This window comes from Dromiciops gliroides, chromosome 1 (assembly GCF_019393635.1).
Source record: "Dromiciops gliroides isolate mDroGli1 chromosome 1, mDroGli1.pri, whole genome shotgun sequence".
Taxonomy (NCBI): Eukaryota; Metazoa; Chordata; class Mammalia; order Microbiotheria; family Microbiotheriidae; genus Dromiciops; species Dromiciops gliroides.
In genome coordinates, this window is record NC_057861.1 from 453,209,730 (window position 1) to 453,235,799 (window position 26,070).

General features: G+C 40.5%; 2 protein-coding genes and 1 non-coding gene across 3 annotated transcripts in view; 2 read left to right on the forward strand and 1 right to left on the reverse strand.

The window, feature by feature from the left end:
• Positions 1-25,665, forward strand: part of ADGRV1 (adhesion G protein-coupled receptor V1) — a 786,537-nt gene extending 760,872 nt beyond the window's left edge. Inside the window, 1 exon segment of the mRNA XM_043996987.1 lies at positions 25,235-25,665. Coding sequence (XP_043852922.1) covers positions 25,235-25,353 — 119 coding nt within the window. The 3' untranslated portion in view covers positions 25,354-25,665.
• Positions 20,938-21,044, reverse strand: LOC122737451. Its single transcript, XR_006354285.1, has one exon. It is a non-coding gene; the product is annotated as a U6 spliceosomal RNA (small nuclear RNA).
• LOC122737024 (60S ribosomal protein L37a-like) lies at positions 22,890-23,168 on the forward strand. The gene has a single exon (XM_043979434.1). The coding sequence runs from the start codon at positions 22,890-22,892 to the stop codon at positions 23,166-23,168; it is 279 nt and encodes a 92-aa protein (XP_043835369.1).
• Positions 25,666-26,070: the final 405 nt, after the last annotated feature.

A 26,070-nucleotide genomic window follows, 5' to 3' on the forward strand; every position in this document is an offset into this window, starting at 1 on the left:
AGCTGGGCTATGCTTTGGCATATCATATGTCATGTGCACACTGCCATAACTGAAGGTCGTCTGCCCTTAAGCCCGCCTTTGGGAGAAAAGAGTAGATGGACAGCATTCTTCTCAGTTTCTAAATTACTTCCCAGTAGTATGTTAGTTAATATAACCTTTTTAGGGCATTTAGTCAAGACTGCTACCTTGAAGAAACATCCTCTTAAAATCCCTAAGCTGGGGGGGGGGGGGGAAGAAGGGGGAGGGGGCGGCGAGCGGCCCCGTATTCAGCCTCTACCTGCTTCCTATATCATCTGAGGCAGTCTTGTTCCCTAAATGAAATGAGCTTATATACTAATGATGAGACTGCTTTGTGTGTAGGTGTTTGTGAGTGTGTGCATGTTCATGGTAGTAGGTTATTATTTTGCTAGTCACAAGACTATTCTGAATTACCATTTGGAATTCTGAGCCGGCAAAGGACTGACACCAGCATCTTCAAAGGTGATCCCACCTCCCCTTGGAAGTGCCTCTGCTTCTATCTGGCCACTCGCTTTTTGCATGGGCTCCTCCCCCTTTTTTTCACTACTCTTGGGGCCTATACCTAATACGGTAATATCACTTCATAATGGTTCTTCAGTAATTAAATCCTCCTAGATGAGCTCTAAAGTCTGAATTCTGTTGTAATAAGAGTGGCTTTAGTAAGTTTCCCATGGATTTAGCCTCTCCCACAGGCATTTCATTCCAAGCCACACAAAGGTGTGAACCTTCCCTGAAATAATATGACTTCAGTTCCTCAAAATTTAAACCTGATGAAACTCAACTATGACCTGGCTAATCTTACTTACTGTATGAATAAATGAGGAAGGGGTGATTTCTCAAGTAATCGGGTTTCCACTGATGTCCCCATTTAGGATTGCATTCAACAGCAAGAGGTAGGTAGGTAAAAATTTGAGTACACATGTTACATGCCCTTAATTGAATAGAATAAATGTCCTTGTAGTTGGTAATAATTGATGCTGTTGAGTGATTTCCTGGGGGTATGAATTAATAAAATAAATTTCAGTGTAATAAGTTTTAAAGGTATGACTAAATGTGGTAAATTTTTCGTGAGATAAAGAGAGTCACCTTCCCTTTAGCAAACAAAAGACAGAAGATAGATGATAGATAGATAGATATACTAGACAGTCTAGATAGACAGCCTAGATAGATAGATAGATAGATAGATAGATAGATAGATAGATAGATAGATAGATAGATAGATAGATAGATGCTCCTAACTCCAAACATTGCCTCAGAACTCCATTGTTCTCCTAGATTAATAATTGTACTTTCTGGATTATTTTATTTCCAAGAATGACTAGACCCAACATTGAAGTTAATGCAGAGAAGTTAATGACCCCCAACAATTTATTTGAGAGAGTGAGGAATTTCCCATTTTAGAATTAGCTGGCATCTTTGTAATAGTATTTGTGTCATCTGTATTTGTGTCTCATGCCAGATTATAAAGGCAGATACTGCATCTTAAGCAAACTTTGAATCTCCCCCTTTGTCTAATATTGTGTTTTGCACAATATTTTTAGCCTTTTTTTTTTTTTTTGCAGGGCAATGGGAGTTAAGTGACTTGCCCAGGGTCACACAGCTAGTAAGTGTCAAGTGTCTGAGGTAGGATTTGAACTCAGGTCCTCCTGAATCCAGGGCCTGTACTTTATCCACTGCGCCACCTAGCTGCCCTTATTTGTGCAGTGGATAAAACACTGGCTCTGGATTCAGGAGGACCTGAGTTCAAATCCTACCTCAGACACTTGACACTTACTAGCTGTGTGACCCTGGGCAAATCACTTAACCCTCATTGCCCTGCAAAACAAAACAACAAACAAACAAAAAAAAACAACAATAGTTTTTTCAGACAGAACATTGATTGAGCACTTACCATGTGCTAAATCCTAGGGATATGGGAACAAACAAGCAAGATAGCCCTATGTTCATGGAGCTCCTATTCTGATTAGAGAAGACAACATATAAAGAGGAACTTCCTGAGGAGTTGGGCGGAGGCAGAGACAAGTATTCGTGGGAGCAGGAGCCAGCTGGCAAGGTGGTAGAGAAGTCCAGAGGGTGGGTTGAGCAGAGAGTGGGTTGCATATGACTGGGACAACTCATGAAATGGTGGTCTGGACTCAACAATCAGGAGAACAGACCTTGGGGCAGAGTTATCTCCAGGATGAGAAGGAGATGAAGTTCTAAAAAGTGAGTTAACTAAAGGTTTGAGAAAAGAAGGAAATTTTAAAATGAAGGGGAAAAGAAGGGATCAGAAAGTTATATCTTAGATGTATTTTTTAAATTTTGAAGTAATTTTTAGAAAACAGAATTGAAATTATGGAATTTCATTTTTGTATTCTATAAATAAAAAATAAAGTAAAGCGTGATCAAAGGGGCAGCTAGGTGGTGCAGTGGATAAAGCATTGGCCCTGGATTCAGGAGGACCTGAGTTCAAATCCAGTCTCAGACACTTGACCCTTACTAGCTGTGTGACCCTGGGCAAGTCACTTAACCCTAATTGCCTCACCAAAAAAAAAAAAAAAAAAAAAAGAGTGATCTAATACATTTCCAGGACATCTTTTTTACTTCAACTAGAGGGCTATGTTTTCACATCTTTTTTACTTCAACTAGAGAGCTATGTTTTCACTAGGAAAAGACATCTGTTTTGAGAAGTGAACAATTATATATATTTGTATTTTAGTCTACACAATAGCAAATAACCAGTTTGACTTAATTGTTTGCTGTTGTAGCACCTGATTCATACCTCATTTATAAGCCCCTAAAACTTTACTTAATTTACAGGTTTGGGTAGGCCCAAATCCCTCTCTAAACCATAGCTTGTAAGCACCCACCAATGGATTTGTTTGAACTAGTCAGCCAAAGGACACACAGTTCAAAGGAAGGGCATTAAATGAAATTGTATAGTAACAACCCTCCCCAATTTTCATAAATATATACATCCTCAGTGGGAGGAGTCAGAAGGTATAGAGATCCTAGATGAAAGAGATATGTGGTTAGGGAACCTACATGGAACAGCATCTCAAACCCCTGACACTGCAAAGCTGCCACTATCTCATGCCAAGTTTATTGAACTGCTGTGCCTGCTCCCCACTGGATGTCACATCTCTGCTCTCCCCAATAAGCCTTTCTGCCCCCTCATTATTCTCCCTCAATTGTTGGTCACTGGCACCTACACCAGGGTGGTCTGAAGGCCTCTGATGCTGCACAACTTCTTTCCAATGGGAATTGTGTCTCCAAAGCTCCCCATCAGACACTACTGGTTGTGTGTTTCAGTTCCACATGGGTTTCAACTATCCAGCTATCTTCAGAACAACCTAATATTCTGTACATTATCCACTGTAGGATTCAGTGAACCCACAAGGGAGGTCCACAATTCTATCAGCCAGCTTTTTCAGCTAATACCACTATCCCTAGAATAAGGGTTTAAAAACTATGGCTCCAGGGGCCAAATCCAGACTACCATCTCTTTTTGTATGGCCAAGCTAAGAATGGTTTTTGACTCATAGGACATAATCTTTTTTTGTTGTTTGTTTATTTGTTTGTTTGTTTTGGTGGGGCAATGAGGGTTAAGTGACTTGCCCAGGGTCACACAGCTAGTAAGTGTCAAGTGTCTGAGACTGGATTTGAACTCAGGTCCTCCTGAATCCAGGGCCAGTGCTTTATCCATTGCCACCTAGCTGCCCCAGGACATAATCGTTTGACCCCTGCCCTAGAGCATGATGTGCTCAGTAAACCTCTCCCCAGCAGGTCAGAACTTAACCTTTTCGACTTTAAGTAAACTCATAATTTCATAAAATGATGGCCTGGGCTAGGGACTCCACATTCAGGTGAGCAGTCATCATTGTGAAATTATCTCCATGGTAGGAAGGCTGCTGGTAAAGAGACAGAGAAGTTCCAAGCTCATAGAAATTCAAAATCTTTATAGGGCAACATTTGCTACCCTGGCCCCCACTGCCTGAAGTCCAAATAGGTTACATTTCATCCCTCCCTCAGGATTCTCCAGTACCCTTAAGGGAAATTTGGGGGACATCTAGGTTCTCTGCCAATGGCTTCAGCCCCCACCAATGATATTCCCTTAGTTGTAGATGTGCTCCCCTGCACCTCAGTTCCTTTAACTACTAATAGTTGGAAGAGCTTTTATTTTTAAAAAATTTACTTCAAGGGGCAGCTAGGTGGCGCAGTGGATAGAGCACTGGCCCTGGAGTCAGGAGTACCTGAGTTCAAATCCGGCCTCAAACACTTAACACTTACTAGCTGTGTGACCCTGGGCAAGCCACTTAACCCCAATTGCCTCACTTAAAAAAAAATTTACTTCAGAAGTATAATCACAAATATATACATTCCTTACCAACATGTGGGGGTTAACTCTCTTCCACCTCAGTCCCTGGTCGCGGGGGGGGGGGGGGGGGGGGGGGGGGGGGGGGGGGGGGAGAGGAGAAGACAATTAGGTTCATAATTTAGCTCAGTTCCTATAGTTTCCAGTCTCAAGCTCCAAGTCCAACCCTTACCCCCCCCACTTATGCTCAATCCCAGGAACCCTCACTTCTTGGGGCTTCCCTGTCAGCCTGACTGACCACAAACATCTCTCTTAGAATCCTGTCTCCAAAGTCACTGTGGCCCAAACTCCCACTGGTGGAGATCACCACTGGTACTTGAAATGGAAAAGGAAAAACACAGAACAGAAACAAATGTCCCCCATGTCCATTTCTTGAAGCCAGAATAAAAGAAAAGAGGGGGAAGTGTCCCCTTTCCTAGTTCAGTTCAGGACACCCATAGTGTGGGTGAATTGTGATCTTTACCCTCTGGCCACAGCAAGAAACAGTGCACAGGGAAGAGATGGACTATCCTAATCTGGCCAATTCATAAAATTTCAGCCTTTTTGACTATTCAGTCAATCAAAGGAGGTTACCCCTATTCATGTGACAGAGGACACAAAGAACCTCCATGTTAGGTGATATGGCCATTCCAGAACTAGCCCCATTACAATAGTCATCTCTTTTAACCCCCTACATCACCTCAGCTATAGACCTATCTGCAGGGCCCCCTACCACTCTGTCTACCATCCTTTGAAGGTGTTATGATTAGCAAGCCTCTCCCCAGCAGGTAGGGGATGTAACTTTTTCAGTTAGTGATTCTAACTCATTTCTATCCAGTAAAGCTTCTCATAGAAGATAGCAGATACCCAAGCTACAATGATATCTTCTCTTTAAAGTCCTCTTTCCACTGACAGCCTCAGTTCAACTCTTTTATGATACATGGTCAGAGAGCCATTAATACTTTTTTGGTTTTTAATTCCATTCCCTGGCCAGGACAAATACGCTCAGCATTTTACTTCCTCAAATGAATAAGATGGGGAGTGAGCTTGTGGTAGGAAAACGTCTTTAAATTTCCTCCCATCTTCTCCTGTCTTATACAAATCAAAAGTGTTAGAGAAGGTGGAAAAGAAAGAAAAGTTCAGTAACCTTGTACTATTTCCCCCCTAGCAACAATCACAGGTTGATCTCTCTCTCTCCCTCTTTCTCTCCCTCTTTCTCTCCCTCTTTCTCTCCCCCTCTCTCTCTCTCTCTCTCCACACCCTATATGTTGAATTGTTTTGGCACCATTAAAAAAAAAAAGTCTCAGTCATCTTTCAAATGTCAGCCTTTAAACAACCCCAAATTTTTCATTTCAACTTGAAATGTTCATTCTAAAATATATCCATTATATGTATAATAATGAGCACAATAAGACTTTATAGTTTTGTGTTATAGCATGCTATAGAATGCAGAGGGGTTTTTTTTTTTTTTTTTTGGTTTTTTTGGTTAACTTACATTACCCTTTTAGTCATTAGAAGTAAAAATTCTGGTTTACACTTTAAAGATTGCTATAAAAGCCCCAGATACTCTATCATATTTTAGCCTCATTCAGTGCAAATAATTAAAGAATTATACTAAGAGAAACTACTAAGAAAAATTGACCATTGAATTCATACTAAACTCCTGTTTAGTTTTTGCTATCACAGTTATGTTACTTTTCATAGTTGATTATGGCTGCATCTTCTTTTCTGAGTTTCATAATACATCAAAGGATTAGCCTTTTGTTGGAATAGGCTTGTTAGTATCTAATTAGCAGCAGTTAATGTCATTAATTACCTAATAATACCCTCTTTTTATTTAGATCATTTGTTTTTATTTATAATTGTTTTTGAAATTCTCCTCATGGTAGACTATTTCATAGGCCTGATCTTCTAGACTGATATTCCAAATATAGCCACTATGTTGATTAATTTCATCCAGAGACTGATTTAAATCAATATTCTAACATGTTTGCCTTGGGTTTACTTCAAGGGTTGAGGAGAGGATTTCAGAATAGAAAGGAAAAGTCATATAGGAAGCAAATTATTCAAATCTCAGCTTTCTAAGCATGTGTGTTGAATACTAGATAATTATATAATAATAATTGTAGCTATCATTTCTCTAGCACCTTAAGGATTGCAAAATGCTTTACAAATATTACCTTATTTTTATCATCATAATAACCTCAGGAGGTAGGTCCTGTTATTATCTCCATTTTACAGATAAGGAAGCTGATCAAGTGTCTGCTTGTAAATGTTTAACAACTAGATCTTCATCCCACTGCACCCCCCAGAAATGCACATGAGGCATTTTTAAAGAATAGTCTGCATTAACACCTTCTTAAGCTTGGATAATCACCAAAACAATAAGTTGAACTTTGATTTATAGTATTTACTGATTTCTGAAGTGTAAATGCTCACCCTAAACATTTAACAATTAGCTCATTATGTCTAAGGCGGGATTTGAATTCAGATCTTCCTAACTTTATTCAGGAATCCAGTGTCCATCTAGTGCTCTATCTACTGCACCATCTAGATGACTCAGTGGGGTAATTATTTCCATTCACTAGGGACCATCTGTCCCTAAGGATACCCTTTCAAACGCAAATTCATGTTGCAAAAAAATTGCATATGCCAAGATGTATTCAAATTAATGAATAGCAATTGAATAAGCTAATCCTTGTCATTAAAAATAACACCAGGAAATTAAGGGGCATGGAGAGGAAGATGGGTCTGGAACTGTAATTTCATTAGTATGAACAATTCCCAGTATGGAAACATCTTCCCACTCCTAAAGCTTGGGTGGTCCAGTGGTTAGAGCATTGTAGATAGAGTCAAGAAGTCCTGAAATCAAATCTTGTCTCAGACATTTAATAGTTGTATGACTGGGAAAGTCACTTAATCTCTGTCTGCTTCAGTTTCTTCATCTATAAAATGAAAATAATAATACCACCTACCTTCCAGGGTTCTTGTGGAAATAAAATAAAATTGTATTCACAAAGTACTCTGCAAACCTCAAAGGACTACATAAATGCTAATTATTATTGTTATCATCATCATTGGTTAGCAATTTATTTATAGTTTGGGAACACTGAGATTTTAACTGATTTTCCTAGTATGTATTGGTGGCAGAACACAAACCCAGGTCTTCCTGACTACAAGTCCAGCCCTCTACCCACCATCTACACTACCTCTCTGGGAAGGCAAGTGGAATATTTAATTGCCATGCCCCTTTTGCACATGGTTCATGCAGTGTACCCACACACACATAAAAAAGCAAAAAGACCATGTCAATCATGTCTTTTATATGTCTTCACATGTCATCAGTATCTTATCCATGATTTCTACAGTAGGGATAGTGTCTCTGCCATTACAGTTTATAACCTTTCTGTGTCCTAGTAGCTTGCTTCATTAGTTGCTATAGCCAAAATAATTCATCATTTGCCTAGTGATAAAATTAGAACTCCTAGATAAACTGGCCTTCAGATGATGGACACATAGTTCATCACTGGTTCAGGCTTTCAAACTTTCTTAACTTTCTAGAACCTGTTGGGACTTGAGCTCTACTGGTCTTTGAAAGACCCAAATCCATTCATTATTATTATTATTGTTATCGTTATTATTATTATTTTGGTGAGGCAATTGGGGTTAAGTGACTTGCCTAGGGTCACACAGCTAGTAAGTGTCAAGTGTCTGAGGCCAAATTTGAACTCAGGTCCTCCTGACTCCAGGGCCTGTGCTCTATCTACTGTGCCACCTAGCTGCCCCCATTCATGATTGCAGAGTGTTAATAATGAAATGTGCTAGCCACCCCTAGACAGAGAGGTAATGGATTCAAGATGGAGGATATTTCATACATTTCTATGCATGGCCACTCTGAGAATTTGCTTTGTTTATGCATGTGTATTAGAAAGCAAAATGCTTTTCTTTTCTTTTTAAATTGGGGGTGAGGCTTGGTAAGAGAGGGAGGGAAGGCATAGCATTCCCACACAATTAGACAAGAACAGAGGGAAGAACAGAATGAATCATGGATTATCAGGGGCTTGACAAACAGCACAGCTTTCACAAATAGGACATGAATAATTTAATATATTTTTAAAACAAAAATAAACCTTATAATACAGAGATTTGCAGTTTTGTGTACAAAATCTTCCTCTCCTAGAATGTATATAGAAATGCTCATTTTATTTTATGTTTGTTCAGTTCAGAATTTTCTTAAAAGTTAAGAAAAAATCAGGTCTCCAGATTATATCAATCACTCAATCAAAAAAATATTAAAATTATAATTAAATTAAAAATATTAAGTACAGACTATGAGACTTCTTGCCAAGATAGCAAACTGAACAAAGACTGGTAGCCCAATTCCCACACAGCTACTCCAGCAAAATAACTAAAAGTTATGCCAGACCAAAAATGTTTGAGAAATCCAATAGAGGACTGAGTCTGGGTGCAGCATTACTCAGACTGGGCCACCCCGGGTCCATGGCCTCCAAGCTTCCAAGCATTCTGTGCTAGGATGCCATGGTGAGTGCTGAAGATATAGCATTCTGAATGTCCAAGATCCAGGGGGACATGGGCCCTGGAAGTGGAAGTCAGAGTGGGAACATAGATGACCCAAGACCAAGTAAGGCTGACCATCCCACCCAAAATCACATGGGGGCAGATCGTAGCCCTGACACAAAACCCACAAAGCTCTGAGGCTGGAGAGGTGAATAATCACAAAAAATATATAAACTACTCTAAAGAATTATAATATATCCAGACATATCAGAAATCCAGCCTAGGAGAAAGTAATTCCATGACAATTGCAAGCAAAGACTCAAGGGGAGAAATGGATTTTTCACAAAGTCTACAGGAAAAATGAAGCAAGAAATAATGAAATAAAAGGTCTTGAAGAAGGACTTTATCCAAGTAATGGACTCTCAGGAAGTTAGAATATATTGAACATAAATCAATGATTCTATGACATGGCACAGAAAAAAAATGAGAAAAACATCAAAATATTACTCACTAAAATATTACTCAAAAAGATTGACCTGGAAAACAGGTCACATAATAATTTCAGAATCATTGGACTCCAGAAAACCATAATTTTTTTAAAGCCTGGAAATTATGTTCAAGAAATATATTTTTTTAAACTGTCCAGATATATTAGAACTAGAGGAGAAAGGGCAAATAGAAACAACTCATTGATTACTTCCTGAAAACAAACCTTAAAAGGAAAAGGACAAAGATATCATAGCCAAGGTCCAGAGCTTCCATGTCAAAAATGAATACTGTAGGGGGCACAGTGGATAGAGCACCAGCCCTGGAGTCAGGAGGATCTGAGTTCAAACCTGACCTCAGACACTTGACACTTACTAGCTGTGTGACCCTGGGCAAGTCACTTAATCCCAAATGCCTCACCAAAAAAAAAAAAAATTAATACTGTAATCAATCAATAAGCATTTATTAAATACTTAACATATCTAGGAAGTATCCTGAGCACCAGGGAAACACATACAAGCAAAAAGATAGTCCCACCCTTGAGGAGGTTACATTTTTAAAATAATAGAAGACAACACATAAAAGAAAAACTTAAAAGCTGGAGATAGGGTGAAGGGAAGGGAATAGTAGGGGTAAGATAGCTATTCTCTGACTTCTCCCCAAAATTGAGGATCTGGAACGAACACATCCATGGGTTTAGGAGCAGAGTCAGGAAGGATCTGAGGTATGGTGGCATAATCCAGAGAACCATATACAGAAAGAAAGAATTCAAGTACCAAAGAACCACATGGACCACACAAGAGCCATTATCTTCTACTATAGCAAGGGTAGATCTTAAATACAATATTCCAAAAGACAAGAGATACAGGCTTACACCCAAGAATAACTTATCCTGAAAAGTTGAGTACAGACCTACACGAGACAAAGAAAAATGGATCTTTATTGGAAAACAGAACTTACAAGCATTTCTGATTAAAAACCAGAGTAGAAACTCTGAAATGCAGACACGAGACTTGAGAGAAATCTAGAAAGGTAAATTTATTTGAGCAATTGGAAGAAGCTGTATGATGATAAAGTGCTAACATTCGTGTCCCTTCAGAAGGAAGCACAGACCAGTTTTTAAAATAATAGGTTCAATTTATGACATGCTTTACATATTATATACAAGATTTCATATACAATCTTTTTGTGTTCTACTTTGTAAATGGAAATGTTCAATTGTGTGTGTGTTGGGGCGGCTAGGTGGCGCAGTGGATGAAGCACCGGCCCTGGATTCAGGAGTACCTGAGTTCAAATCCAGCCTCAGACACTTGACACTTACTAGCTGTGTGACCCTGGGCAAGTCACTTAACCCCAATTGCCTCACTAAAAAAAAAAAAAAATTGCGTGTGTGTTAAGTTTAGAATAAATAAAAAATTATTATCAAGTTCCTACTTATGACCATGCATTGTCTTAGGCACTAGGGATATAAAAAGAGAAGGAAACAGTGATGATGAGGCTACAGGGTTGGCTTTGAGCAGAGACTATATTCTGTAGTATGATTCCACTGACATCTCTTAAGCCAGATCTTTCTTTCCAAGTTTAAGTTTCTCACTTGTTAGATTGCAACATACAAGTGGAGACTGTGTTATGGGCATCTTTGTATTTCCCATAGCATCGGCCACTGTTCTTCATAAATGGGAGGAGCTTAAAAATATTTATTGAGCAAATGAACCAGGTTAGCCCTTTTGGAAGCTGTACTGACACTTTCTGAGGCCCAGGTTACCAGGTTTTTTCTCATGACCATTCCACAAGCCATCCAACAAGGTGACCTCATTTGTCCTCATTTGCCTTCATGTCTTTGCATATTTGGCAGTAAACATGGTGAATTTCTAATCATAACAATGATTGTCACACTGGTTTTGAAAGCACGCATTTACAGCATGACAGTTGCTACCAACAGAATGTTTAATGATAGATAAGAAAGAGATAGTATGTGCTGATGCCCCTGGCATCCCTAATGGCACTAATTGGCGGTGGTGGTGGTTGGGTGGCAGTTCTTACTGGCAAACACAGGTCTGGTATAACTGATGTTCAGCTTTTAGGCTACCCACCACTGGTTTTGTTTGTTTGTTTGTTTGTTTGTTTGTTTGTTTGTGGGGCAGTGAGGGTTGTGATTTGCCCAGGGTCACACAGCTAATAAGTGTCAAGTGTCTGAGGCCGGATTTGAACTCAGGTTCTCCTGAATCAAGGGCCAGTGCTTTATCCACTGGGCCACCTAGCTGCCCCCACCCACCACTTCTTGTTTACCAAGATTCCTAAACCCAAGATCTCCCCCAAGAAGAAAACTACTGGGATGCTTTTCAGCACAGAAACCTCTTAGGTATTTAAAGGGGATTTACTATGAAGCACTAGATGGGAATATACAATAGGAGTAAGATACAATAACAGAGGGGGCAGCTAGATGGTGCAGTGGATAGAACACCAGCCCTAGAGTCAGGAGGACCTGAGTTCAAATCCAGACTCAGACCCTTAACACTTACTAGCTGTGTGACCCTGGGCAAGTCATTTAACCCCAATTGCCTCACCAAAAAAAAAAAAGATACAATAACAGAGGAAAGGTAAACAGATCAGTTTACAAAATTCATGTTTTAATCTTGTTTCTCTATTACTTATAGGATAGTTAGCCATTTGTCTTATTAGCTCTTTCCCATCTAAAAAAAAATGTTCTTATTTTGGGTCTTGATATTAACTTTATTCCAGTTCCATGGCCATGAAATTATTTGGCCAGTCCTGCCTTTTCAACTCTGAAATCAACTTCTCCAGTCCTAATGATGACCTATAAGATTCCAGGCCCAGATGGGAATATTCCCAAGCCATCCCAACAGTTCAGTCATCTGTGAGTCAGAAAAAACATATTCTTCGTTGTCCTTGATTTATAGTAAGAAATGATCCTTCCGTGGGTCGTCAGGCTTGGAAATTTCCTCTACCCTGAATTGAAGGGCCCTATGATCTGGCCCCACTGGAAGCTACTCACCTTCTCATTTTACTTTTTGCTCTGGTTAGTTCCCCTTAAACCAGATTCTACAAACCAGGTCTTTCAGCTAATTCATTCTGTTGTTGTTGTTATTGTTATTGTTGTTTTTGGTGAGGCAACTGGGGTTAAGTGACTTGCCCAGGGTCACACAGCTAGTAAGTGTTAAGTGTCTGAGACCAGATTTGAACTCAGGTCCTCCTGACTCCACGGCTGGTGCTCTATCTACTGTGACACCTAGCTGCCCCAGCTAATTCATTCTTGATGATGTGATGTTTCAAATCTAAATTGTGGTCACCTTAAATTAGAAGCTTCAGCACCAGTCTTTGGGCATTAAACATTTATTAAAGCATAGAGGTATTCACAAGGAGTTCAGGGGGGAAAAAAAAAGCCCTACCTAGCCTAGAGTTCCAGCCTGGTTGGGTTCTTCCTGAAGTCCTCCTCCAGGAGCCTGCTTTAATCAGGAACTCCTTAGCAAACTGAGTGTGGAAGCTTTTTATAGGTCAGGAACAGAGGCGGTCCTTACACACTGCTTCAAGCTGATTGGTTGGTGTCCTCCAAATCCATTTAAGGGCTAGCCAGGTGTGATTACAATCTAGTTAACTTTGAAGTAGGCCAATCAGCAGCCAATCACTCTCACTTGATTCAATCAGTTTAGATTAATCTCCAGGTGGGTCTTTGAGTATCTGCTAAGTCCCATTACTTCATCACAATGAGAAATATCACCTCTTCCCCCAACATCCCAGGGAACTTGGCCTTTTGGCCCAGGGTGTCAGGTCCTTTTCTGGGTCCAGGTTTCCATGTCCTCCAATGCCTGCTCCAATCAGACTAATTGAATCTCTAGTTCTGAAACTAAACTGCCAAGTGTGTTGGCCCGTACCTCCCTACTACTGTCTACTGTAAACTTACAGATATGTCTGGGTGTCAAGAGACTGGATATTCTTCACTTCTCCTCAGCTAGAAATCTAATCCGTTCTGCATTTAAGGACTATGAGTAATTGGTCCCACTTGAGACACTGCCCCTCCCCCACTGAGAGGGAACCCCAAAGAATATGTTTGATTTTTTGACAAATAACTCACGGGCTTATGAAAGAGAGAAACAGAGAGAGACAGAGAGAGAGAGAGAGAGAGAGAGAGACAGAGAGACAGAGAGACAGAGAGACAGAGAGACAGAGAGACAGAGAGACAGAGACAGAGAGACAGAGAGACAGAGAGACAGAGACAGAGACAGAGACAGAGACAGACAGAGAGAGAATGTATTACCTCTTATTATGTTGCTAGTATTAAGCACTGAGGACACAGAAAGAAGCAACTGAGACAATCCCTGCATCCAAGCAGTTTCTGTTCTAATGGGGTAAGACAAAACATACAAAAAGTCTGAAAGGGGGTAAAGGAGATGGGGATTGCTCACTTGGCATGATTGGAAATGTCTGGGAAGTCCCCTGGAGGCCTCAAACTGAGTGAGATAAGGCCAAAGCTGACCTGTCAAAGCTCAGGATGTTTTCAGGGGCGTGGTCCAGCTTCCCGATGGGGAGAGAAAATGGAGATAATGGCTTTAGTGGAAATGACTTTGTTGGCCATGTCCAAGAAGTGCAATATACTCCCCTTCCCTTCCTCACCACTGCCCAATAATTGAGCAGGACCATTCCAACCCAGAAATGTGTCTAAATTTTTTCAGTGTTTAGATGAATGCCCCAAGTTCTTAAAACGTAAAGATTTTTGTTTGTTTCATTTTTTTCCCAAGCAGAGAGAGAGCAGAAAGCTTCTCTCCCCAACCCACCGAAATACCACATCCCACAAGGAGAGCAGCCACCATCCCAGCTTGTTTACTTTTTGACATCTTGGGAAGCTAAGAGCTTTGGAAAGGAGGGAACCGCTGTCCCTGGCCCTCATCTTCCTGAAGCCTAAATCCCAGAGAGTGGGAGGTAGAAGTGGGGAGTCTACAACTGTAGATTTGATTATTGTACAGGATGTGTTGCCACTACAGTGCTTTCAGTGGCTTGGCAACAGAAATAAAACATGCATTATTGCTGTATAACAAAATCAAATCTGGGTCCTCAACATGAAACCAGGATGAAGTCTCTTCAAGTGCAGCACCGTTTACAATGACTTGCTTACCACTAGATGTCACTGAAAGGGTCTTGGTCTGTTTACTACAGAAATAAGCAATTCACCCCCACAGACTCTAACATAAAGGCTTTAAAATTCAGGGCAAGGGATAGGAAATGTTTCTATCATTGAGTTGCTATAATTAGGACATAATACTATAACATGAAAAACGGGCACTTCCCCTGTGGCTTGGGATGACACTGGACGAGCCCAGGGCTGTGAAGGATCATCTACACACGAGGATTCCCACAAAAATGCACAGTTTGTGCCTACAGTTTGTGTACTTACTGCCCACCCCCTAGACAGGCTGTGGTATAGACCCCTAACTGCGTAAGGACTGGAGCAGACCCATAGGACCTCATCTAGCATCTAGCCCCCCAGAGGGTTCTATCCCCAAACAAAGGACAGCTACGAAGGGCAGGTCAGAGGCTGTGACCCTGAACCAGCCCGGCTGCTTTAAGACACAGTTAGAGAGGTTCCCAGGACCTGTGCTGATCCTTCCCAGAGGTTTTCTAACCTGGGTCAGAAGTCCCCAGCGTGATTCTAGGCCCTCTGAGACTCGTAGAAGTTCATGTAGAGGTAGGCAGAAGGTAGAAGACATCCCAGAGGACCACCAGCCTTTCTGGAGGTTTTCTAATCATGTGATACCACTGTAGGTGTTAGTTTAGCAGAGGGACCCAGGAGAAAAATAAGCCATGCACTCAGTTGGAGAATGTCAGCTAATGAGGAAGCCTGACTAGTGCATAGAGTATTGAACTTGGAGGCTCCAGTGCCTGAGTTAAAGTCAGCCTCTGATACTTACTAGGGGTGTGACCACAGGTACTTTTCTCAGGCTCAGTTATCTCATCTGTAAAACAGGGATAATAATTCCTATAGTTCCTACTTCAGAGAGGCGTGACATTCAAATGAGGTAATGTGCATAAGACATTACGTTCTGCATGCTTTCAATGTATGTTACTATTATGGGGAAAGAGACACAAAGTAGCCACATTCAGATGTGAATCACACAGTCTACAGACCTGCTGTGTATATGAAGTATGGTTATTAAACAGTAGACTAATTTCACAAGTCACAAATAAAAAGGGTGGTTCAGGGATTGGATTTATGATGTTATCAGTGTAAAACACTCTTGGTGAGAAAAGCCCCTCTATCAAAATGCAGACTGGCAATTTCTCTGGTTTCTTCTTAGTCCTAGAGAGTTGTCTAGGGGCACTATGAGGTTAAGGGATTTGCCCCAAGTCACACAGCCAGTATGTTTCAGAAACTAGACTTGAATTCAGGTCTTCCTGACTCTGAGACTAGCTGTACTATACTACCTCTCAGTCTCTGAAAGGAAAGAGGGAGGAAGGAAGGAAGGAAGGAAGGAAGGAAGGAAGGAAGGAAGGAAGGAAGGAAGGAAGGAAGGAAGGAAGGAAGGAAGGAAGGAAGGAAGGAAGGAAGGAAGGAAGGAAGGAAGGAAGAAAGAAAGAAAAAGAAAGAAAGAAACAAGAAGGAAAGGAGGAAGGGTGGGAGAAAGGGAAAAGAGACAGAGAGAAAGAAAGGAAGGGAGTCTAGGTTACCACTTAGTAGCTACTTGATTTTGTGAAATTCACTTAGCATCTCTGCATGATTTTTCTCAACTATAAAAGAAAAGCTAAATGATGTCTATGGTTTTCCATTTCTGTGATGTTATTTTACATTTTCTTGTGTCCAAATTCTAACTCCCAAGAAAAAACTATCCCAGGGGAATTTGATACTTCCTGTGGCATACTACTTAAGGGAGAAGGTCAATTCCATTCAGAAAATGTATTAAGCATCTACTCTCCTCAGAGCACTTAGCTAGGTTATGGTGGATACAGAGGGGGAAAAGTTGAGCTCCCTCTGCTTGAGGAGTTCATACTCTAGTAAGTCATAGACTCATAACATTTAGATGTGGAAGAAGGCTGGAAGATGAGTTAGTCTGGCCCGTCCATGTCACAGATAAGAAAACTGAAACCCAGTTAAGTGACTCACCCAAGGTCTATGAAGCAGTAAAAAGCAGAGCTAAGGACAGTCACATGTGCAAGTCATTACAATACAAAAAAGAATAAGGTGGGTGTATAGGCTGGATACAAATAAAGTGCTATGAGACCTCTGAGAAAGGATAGATCATTTCACATCAGATAAAGCCCCTTTAAAGGTAGTGTTTGATCTGGGTCTTAAAGGATGAATAGGATTTCAACAGGCAGAGATGAGGGAAAGGAGTTGGGCAGAAAGAGAGAGTATTTCAGCCACTTGTGATAGACTGCCATAGCTCTCCACCCCCAAGCCCATATGGTCTCTATACCATGTAGCCTAATTCAATACTTTACTCTCAGGTCTAGCTCTAGGAAAAATTGGAGAGATGGTAAAGTAGTCTCAGGCAACCCTCCATCTTCCCTTTCATCCCTCTTCCCTTTTCTCCTGGTGCTCCCCTGCCTAAGCTTATCTGTGTGACCCACTACCATATTATTTTGCTCCCAAATAACTGCATGGTTGGAGGGCGGTGTGGTAAATGGTTAGTGAATATAATATTTACATTGTGATACATCTACCATATGGTGTTTATATGTTACTAAGAGATTCTTGAAGGTCAGAAAGATTCCAAGATGCAAAGGAATGAATCTTTAACTGTGGAATTTCAGGCACTGTGGCAAGACTGGTGAGAGAAATTTTTAGAATCCCCAAAATTCCACATGGTCCCCTACTTGTAAGAGCATTCTATTTACTTATTACCTTCCTTCCATTCTGAAAAAAAAATAGTGGAAAGGGGCTCAGAGATAAACCAGTTCAAACTCCTCATTTTATGGAAAAGGAAACTAAATCCAGAAAAGGTAAGTGGGTTATCCCAAAGTAGTATTTGGGAGATAAGACACATAAGCAGTATAATACAAGAGGGAGCATGGTGAATGGAGAGAGCATGTAAGAGATCCAGTGCCCAAACAATCCAGGGAGAAAATGAATGGATTTTAATGACTCTCTTTTCATGGTAAGATCAGTAATGGCACAATCACCATGAAGTGGAGGAGATAGGGAGAAGCAGGCCCGTGTGGTACCCAGAGGGAGTTTGGGGTAAGAGCTGTGCCCCTGACTGGGCCCAAGTCCCAGACTTGGTGGCTTATGAATAAGCACATGGGGCTGGTTCATAAATTTTTTTTGGAAAGGGATCTTAGAAGTTTTCTCATCCATTGAACAAATAAAGAAACTCAGAAGCTCAGAAATATTAAATGACTTGCCCAAGTCACAGAAATAGTAAATGTCAGGGCAAGTTTCAAACCCAGGTTTTCTGATTCTAAAACTATCATTCTTTCCATTGTCCCCTACACAGCTGAATTAAATCAATACACAAGAATTATGACATTATAATATATGCAGGGTGGGCCAAAAATCACAAAAGGGTTTCAATATTTAATAATTCCTTGTTTGTTTTTAATTTACCATACCATAGTATCATATACAGTATATATAGGAAATAAATTTACATGTGAAAAATCAAATCTCCTAAATGGTGAAAAATAGAGAAAAATTAATTTTCAAAAAGTTATTAAAACATCGTGACTTTTGGCCCACCCTTTATAATATAAAGAATTATGACAATATAATATAAACATAATGCATTACATGTGTAGATATATGCATGTATACATACATTTATATGCATGTGAATGAATATATAGCTGTACATGTATGTGTACATGCATTTGTGCATATATGAATAATGGGAAGAGAAATAAAACCTCTGGTTTTGATCCCTATAGGTATCAGTGAGAAAACTCCCTCCATCAAAGTAGTCTATCCCCTGTTCTACAGCAGATTGGCTTATAAAGTTGGACAAAGTACTGAAAGGTATTTGTCCAGTATTATGCTTCTTCAGATATGATTCTTGAACCCAGGTTTTCCTGACTCCTAGATTAGCTCTCTATCTACTCTGCTATGACTGCTTCTCTCTCTCTCTCTCTCTCTCTCTCTCTCTCTCTCTCTCTCTCTCTCTCTCTCTCTCTCTCTCTCTCTCTCCCTCTCTCCTTCTCCCTTTTCCTCTCCCTTTTCCTCTCCCTCTCTCTCTCCCTCCCTCCCTCTTTCTCTCTTTCTTTCTTCTCCTGTCTGTCTCTCTCTTCCCCTGCTCCTCCCCTCTCCTTCTCTTTCTCCCTCCTCTGTCTATGCATAATATGAACATTAAATCAGTGACATAGGGTTACAGGGTTGGCATAAGAGGTTGTGGAGGGAGTTCCTTAACATTGGCATCCTTGCTATTCCTTGAACAAGACCATCTCCTGACTCCTCACATTTTCATGGGCTGTCACCCATGCCTGGAATGCTCTCCATCCTCAGCTCCACCTTCTGGCTTCTTTCAAGTCTCACCTAAAATCCCAGCTTCTTGGAGAAGATTTTCCCAAATCTTAATTCTGCTGCCTTCCCTGGCTAATCATCCTCTGTATAGCTTGTTTTTACGTGGTTGTTTGGGCATCGTCTGTGCCCAAACATTGTCTCAGACTGTGAGCCCCATGAGAACAGAGACTGGGTTTTTTTTTACCTTATTTTGCATCCCCAGTGCTTAGCACAGTGCCTGGCACATAGTATGTACTTAAAAGCTATTTGTTGATTGAGTGACTAAAACAGGTCTGTGATCTCAGTTATGTGGATACTCCCTCCAAGACTGCAAATTGCAACCTCTCTCTACACTCTGACCTCATCTAATTCTTCTCTATGAATTTCTACAAATCTACCATAGAGAATCTAACATTCCAAAAGCCTTCCTCTTTTTTATTTTTAATATTCCGTGGGTCCCCATGTGGCACCCAGGCCCTCTAGCTGTAATTCCTCACTTACAGCAATCCTTTATTTTTCTGTCAAGGGGGTTTCATTGCAGAAAAGCACCATCATGTTTCTAATTAGCCCTGGAGAACAGACAAAAGGCACAGTCTCCTTACCTAAGTCCAGCTCTTCCTAATTACAAGAACCTCAAAGGAGAGAAAGTAGTGTACGATCAGGGAGAGGAAAGAGGACGTAGAACCCATGAGGGATATCGTAGAAAGATAGCTAACCCTTTCTGTAATAGCAAAGCACTAGAAACAAAAGCAGGTGCCCATGGATTGGGGAATGGCTCAGCAAACTGTGCTGCAGGAGTTTTACTGTGCAGTAAGAAATGATGAATTCAGAGAACCAAGGGAAGATTTACACGAACTGATGCAGAATGAAGCAAACTATTTCAAGAAAACATGCATAAAGACTACAACAGTGTACAGGGAAAGAACAATCACACATACACACAAAATAGAAACTGAATGTTGCAAAATTACAAAGAACAAAAAATGGTTCAAAAGAATGAGAAATAAGATCCTCCCATCTCACCCCTTTGTCAAGGTGGAAGGTCTAAGTGTTGAAAAATGCAGTATATTTTCAAAGTACTGATTGGTTATAATTATTTTCCCCTTCTTTTTTCTTTTTCTTTTTTTTGTCTTTAAAAAATACTATTTGCTATATGAAATGGCTCTATAGGAAGGGAGGGGGAGGCATGCTGGGGAAGCAATGGTGATGTAAGGAAACAAAAGACATCAATTAAAAACTTACTGGCAAAAAAGACAGGGTTGCAAGGACAAACTACATATGAATCTTACCTCCAACATTTGTAATAATGATAATAATAATAATAACTAATTATTATAGCCAACATATAATACTTATGATGTGCCAGGCACTGTACTAAGTACTTTAATAATAGTTAACATAATAATAGCTAACATTTATATAGTGTTTACTATGTGACAGTGCTAAGCATTTTACAATTATCTCATTTGATGCTCACAACAACCCTGGAAAGTAGGTGTTATTATTATCCCCATTTTACAGATGAGGAACCTGAGGTAAACAGGAGAAGTGACTTGCTCAGGGTCACACAGATAGTGTCAGTGGCTGGATTTGAACTCTGTTCTTCCTGACTCCAGTCCTTATTGCTCTCTCTACTGCCTCACACTGACTAACTGTGTACTTACTAAACTTCTTTGAAGTTCCACTTCTTCATCTATAAGATACTTACCAACCAGGATGTTTTAAGTATGGACAGGGCATCTTTTTCCTTTTATTCTTAAGAGTAGATTAGAGATGTACTTTTGAAATCTGAGCAGCCTCAAGAGCTCTTTACTTTGTGGTAACAGGATATATTGGCTTCTCTTAATTTGCAGTGGGCTCTTATGTGAACTCTGTAGATCACCAGGATAGGTCATCATTTCTTAATAAGACAGAAATCCTACCACCAGGATCAAGGGAATTAGAGCCAGAAGGGGCCCTAGAGATCAGCTGGTTCAACTCTTTTATTTTAGAGATGCGGAAAAGAAATTACTATATGTTCAGTCTTCCTACCCCCACCCTGCCCAAGGACACAGGGATAGAGAGTAGAGAGGGACAGAGTTGGGATTTAAGCACAAATCCTCCGATGTGAGATTGGGTGCTTTTCTTTTTTTTTTTTTTAAATATGGAATGCTTCACGAATTTGCGTGTCATCCTTGCGCAGGGGCCATGCTAATCTTCTCTGTATCGTTCCAATTTTAGTATATGTGCTGCCGAAGCAAGCACAGGGTGCTTTTCTTGCAGCATGCCATATGCAATTTTTGGTGGGCTTTTTTTGTTTGTTTTCTTTTCCCCCAATTTGTAAATAACATGGAAAATGAAACCTGAGGACATCTATTATTTTTAAAAAGCTTGATGACTACAAGCCGGAAATCTACAACCACTGATCCTGCCCATGCTCCCTGCCCACCCACCCTTCTCAAGTATATTCATTAATGACAAAGTACTTAGCACCTAGCTGCTATGGAGGGATAACAGGATGGGTGAGACACAGTCTCTGACATAAATTTAATAAAGTAATTCATATGTTTATAGCACTTTTACAAAATATTTTCATCACAATCCTGTGAGATAGGCCCCATTATTTACTTCATTTTATAGGTAAGGATACAAATTCCAAGAAATAAAGTCACTTACTCAAACTCATGTAACTATGAAATGTTCTGGGGACTTGAATATAATTATATTTCCTTCCTATCCCCTAATACACATAAAATAACAAGAGAATCATTAAATGCCAAACTACTTTGTAACTCCATGACCCTAAGGGTAAGGATTTCTGGATGGAAAGAGAAGGGAGCTGGGCCTTCACAACACACTGAATTAGAGTCAAGATTCAAAAAGAATTTTCCAACCTAGAATACAACTGGGGACGGAATCAAGTAAGATAACATTTAATGGGGATAAATACTTGGGTTCAAAAAATAAACTTCAGAACCATAAGATGGAAGAGGGACAATGGCCATACAGCAATTCATTTTAAAAGAATCTAGGTTTTTTGTTAAGTCAGAAGAATAATATTACAACAAAGAAAACTAGTTTCCTCTAAGAATACATTTAAGTGGGGCAGCTAGGTGGCACAGTGGATAAAGTACAAGCCTTGGATTCAGGAAGACCTGAGTTCAAATCCGACCTGTGACACTTGACACTTACTAGCTATGTGACCCTGAGCGAGTCACTTAACCCTCATTGCTCTGCAAAAACAGAAAAACACCAAACAAAAACAAAAATAAGAAGTAATTAGGAGGTTATAGTTCTACAGTATTCTGCCCTGGTCAGACCCACTCAGGAATTCAGGGTACCACATTCATTCAGGGTCTCCTTGTGTTTTCTTGGCTGAAAGTATAACAGCCACTCACAGGCTAAATCCCACTGCTGACTAATGCAGAATCTTTGTCCTATTATATTTTCAACTTGAGCTAGTTTGTCCCTCCACAAGCAGCTTAGTGTCCCTCTTCCCCCACATGGGCACGCCATATTGAGACCAGACAGTGCAAACCCCTTGTTTGGCTTAGCCCAATGCAGCTCAGAATTCCTAAGCTGAAGGAATCCATTACCCTCTGCTTCCTCAGTAACGAGAATTACAGGTATGTGCCACATTGACCCAGTGGTTACCACACTTTAGGAAGGACATTAAATAAGCTCAAGAGGAGAGCAACCAGCACAGTGAATATCACAATGGTCACTGAGATCTTGCTCTATTGAATCAGTTGAAGGAAATGAGAATGCTTAGCCAATAAACAGAAGACTTCTGGAAGTCAGGATGGCTGTTTTACATAAAAGTATGAGCTCCTTGAGGGCAGGGCCTGTCTTTTACCTTTCCTTGTATCCCCCGCCCTTAGCCCAGTGCCTTGTACAGAGTAGGTGCACTTAGTAGGTGCTTAATAAATATTTATTGACTGACTTTAAAGTATTTAGAAAAGACCCCATAGAAGAGGGATTAGACTTCTCTTCTGTGTGGCCCTAAAGGGCAGAATAAAGAATAATCTGTGGAAGTCAAAGAGAAACAAATTTAGGCTTAGAAAGAAAGAAACACTTCGCCTCTTCAAGTTCCGGGCCGCGATTGGAAACATGGCTAAACGCACCAAGAAGGTCAGAATTGTTGGTAAATATGGAACACGTTATGGTGCATCCCTCAGAAAAATAGTGAAGAAAGTTGAAATTAGCCAGCATGCCAAGTATACCTGCTCCTTCTGTGGCAAGACCAAAATGAAGAGATGGGCTGTGGGTATCTGGCATTTTGGATCCTGTATGAAAACAGTTGCTGGTGGTGCATGGACTTACAATACCACCTCTGCAGTTACAGTCAAATCTGCCATCAGAAGACTGAAGGAATTGAAAGACCAATAAAATATCCCCATCAAATATCTGTAGCCCATAGTCCAACAAGAAATGGGTTAATTTATGGAATAAAAAAAAAAAAGAAAGAAAGAAACACTTCACAACAATTACAGACAGCCAAAAATGGAATAGTCTGACTTGGGAAGTAGCGGGTTCCTCCTCATTGGAGGTCTACAGATCAGGGCAGGATGACTTCTTGTTGAGTATGTTGTAGCAAGGCATGGAATAATCATTATGAAAGGCATGGGATGGCCACTGTAGTTCAGTCTAACTCTGAAATTCTGAGTATCATGAATAAGCAGATCGGGAGAGAGTAGAAATAGAAAATCTTCAAGGTAGTGGAGACACAAAGGCAAGAATTTATTTATATAGGGATGTGTGTGTGTGTGTGTGTGTGTGTGTGTGTGTTGTATATATGTGTGGGGAAGAAGGGGTGTGGTCAGTTAGAAGTTCTCCTTGACTAGAAGAATGGGGAATAAGTTTAGATAGGTAGAATAAGGCCAGATGACGGTGGATTTTAAAAACCAAGCAGGGTCAGCTAGGTGGCACAGTGGATAGAGAACCGGCCCTGGAGTAAGGAGGACCTGAGTTCAAATCTGGTTACTAACTGTGTTACCTTGGGAAAGTCACTTAACCCCAATTGCCTCACTAAAAAAAAAAAAAATCCAGGCAGAGGATTTTGTACGCAATCCAATATGTAATAGGAGCTAGTGGAGTGTCTTAAGTGGAGGAGTGATGTGAAAGATGTGCTGTTTGGGGGAGATTAGAAGGGCAGTCATTCAGACTAGGCTGGAAGAGTCAGAAGACTTGTTTAGAGACTGACTAATAGTCCAGGAGGCAGGGGATGAGAGGTGAAGCCAGGGTGGAGTCTGTGAGAATGAAAAGGAAAGGGCAGGTGGAAGAAACATTTGGAAGAAAAGGGTGGCAGCACTTTGTGACTGACTGGATGAAAAGAATTATGGGGCTTGTAGATGAGCTAGAGAAGACAAGTTCCAATCTTGGGTAACTGGGAAATGGATAGTTCCACTGACAGAAGAGAAATAAATCAAGAGTAAGTTTGAGGACCAGCTAGGTGGCACAGTGGATAAAGCACCGGCCCTGGATTCAGGAGTACTTGAGTTCAAATCCAGCCTCAGACACTTGACACTTACTAGCTGTGTGACCTTGGGCAAGTTACTTAACCCCCATTGCCCCCCCCCAAAAAAACAAAAACAAAAAAAAGAGTAGATTTGAGGTGAGGCTATGGGAGAAATAGACCATTGATTAGGTGATTTCTATGTGCCAGGCATTGTATTAAGTATTAGGGATATAAATACAAGCAAACAAGACAGTCTCCACCATCATGGAGCTTACATTCTAATGAAAGAAGGGAACACATAAAGGGGAGATGGAAAGAGGTAGGGAGAAAAGTAGGGGGAAAGGAGACAAAAGCAGGGCCAGCTGCTTCTACAGAGGGACAGAGGGACGCCCAAAGGGAGAGTCAAGCCAGAGCAAAGTGAGGATGGTGAATGCCTTTTGTGAAATGGTGGTCTCAGCTAGGGCCTCACCAATCAGAATGGTATATTCTTTCAAGAGTAATTTTATGGTACACTTAAGTGATACAGAGATAAAAAGGAAATTGTCCTAAGGGCTTTGGGCTTAACTAGCAAAGCAGACTTCAAGGTAAAGTGTAACAGAGGCCACTGAGAAGAAAATCTTTTTTTTTCAAATAAAGACCAACCCCCAAAATGGGTACAGCATTTTAACACGTTTCTAGAAGTGTAAATGTTTGTGTCATCTTTCTTGAGTACAGCTCCTATTTTACAAATTCAATGAGAGTAAAAGTCATATTCGAATATTTTTTGTTATGAATCTTTTGCTTTACATTTATCTTCACGGGACGGCTAGGTGGTACAGTGGATAGAGCACTGGCCCTGGATTCAGGAGGACCTGAGTTCAAATCCAGCCTCAGACACTTGACACTTACTAGCTGTGTGACCCTGGGCAAGTCACTTAACCCCAATCGCCTCACCAAAAAACAAACAAACAAACAAAACCAAAAATACATTTATCTTCACTGTTCTTTATCTTTACAGGTGCCGGCCTCAGTGCCAGTGACAATGAGTCTGGCCAAGGCAGTCAGGAAGGAGGCACGATGACAGACTCCCAGATTGTGGAGCTGAGAAGAATACCCATTGCTGACACTCACCTCTAGCTCCTTTTGTCAGATTGGAATTTTGATATTTTTATATTTGTTGTACAACCTTTTGTTCTGAATCTCTCCCCACATGTGCCACCAGGCAATGGGGAACTGGAAGTTGTCCCTAGACGGTGAGCCCAGAAAGGGCTGTGCCTGATAAATAGTAGATTTTGGCAGAATTCCCCCTAAATCACCTGTTTTGGTGAAAGATTTACAAGAGTTAGTAGGATGCACTTATTCCGTAAAGTATAGATTAAGTTTTTTTAATTGACCTGAATGTCTAACAGTGTTTAATGAAGATAATAATAATAATAATTAATAAAAGTAATAGAACCCCTTTGTTATTAAACAGGCTCATTTCTTGGTGGGCAAATGCTAGGCTTGCTGAAAATGCTATTTTCATAAGGTACCTTTCTAGTATATTAACTCTATCTATTGAATGAACCTTTCTGAAAAAAGAAGTAAATGCCAAGAATTATATTCATTTTACAAAAGGTAAAATGAGACAGAGATTAACTCATTTTCCAGGTGGGAGTCTAAGCCTCCTACTAATTTCTAAGGCAGAGTTCTCTCCATTCAACATGTGGTTTCTTTATCTGGTGGCTGAGGTAAATACCTAGACAATACATACTAATACCCTGGGTTCTTTGCCTTCAAGACCACAAGCCCACAAGCTTTGGCAGATCCTACCAAGCTGGAAGGGCTTCGAATACTGACCAAGTGAACTAACTG

Bases quoted from the DNA above. Each gene is read 5' to 3' on its own strand.
- LOC122737024 (XM_043979434.1), top strand. From the start codon at position 22,890: ATGGCTAAACGCACCAAGAAGGTCAGAATTGTTGGTAAATATGGAACA.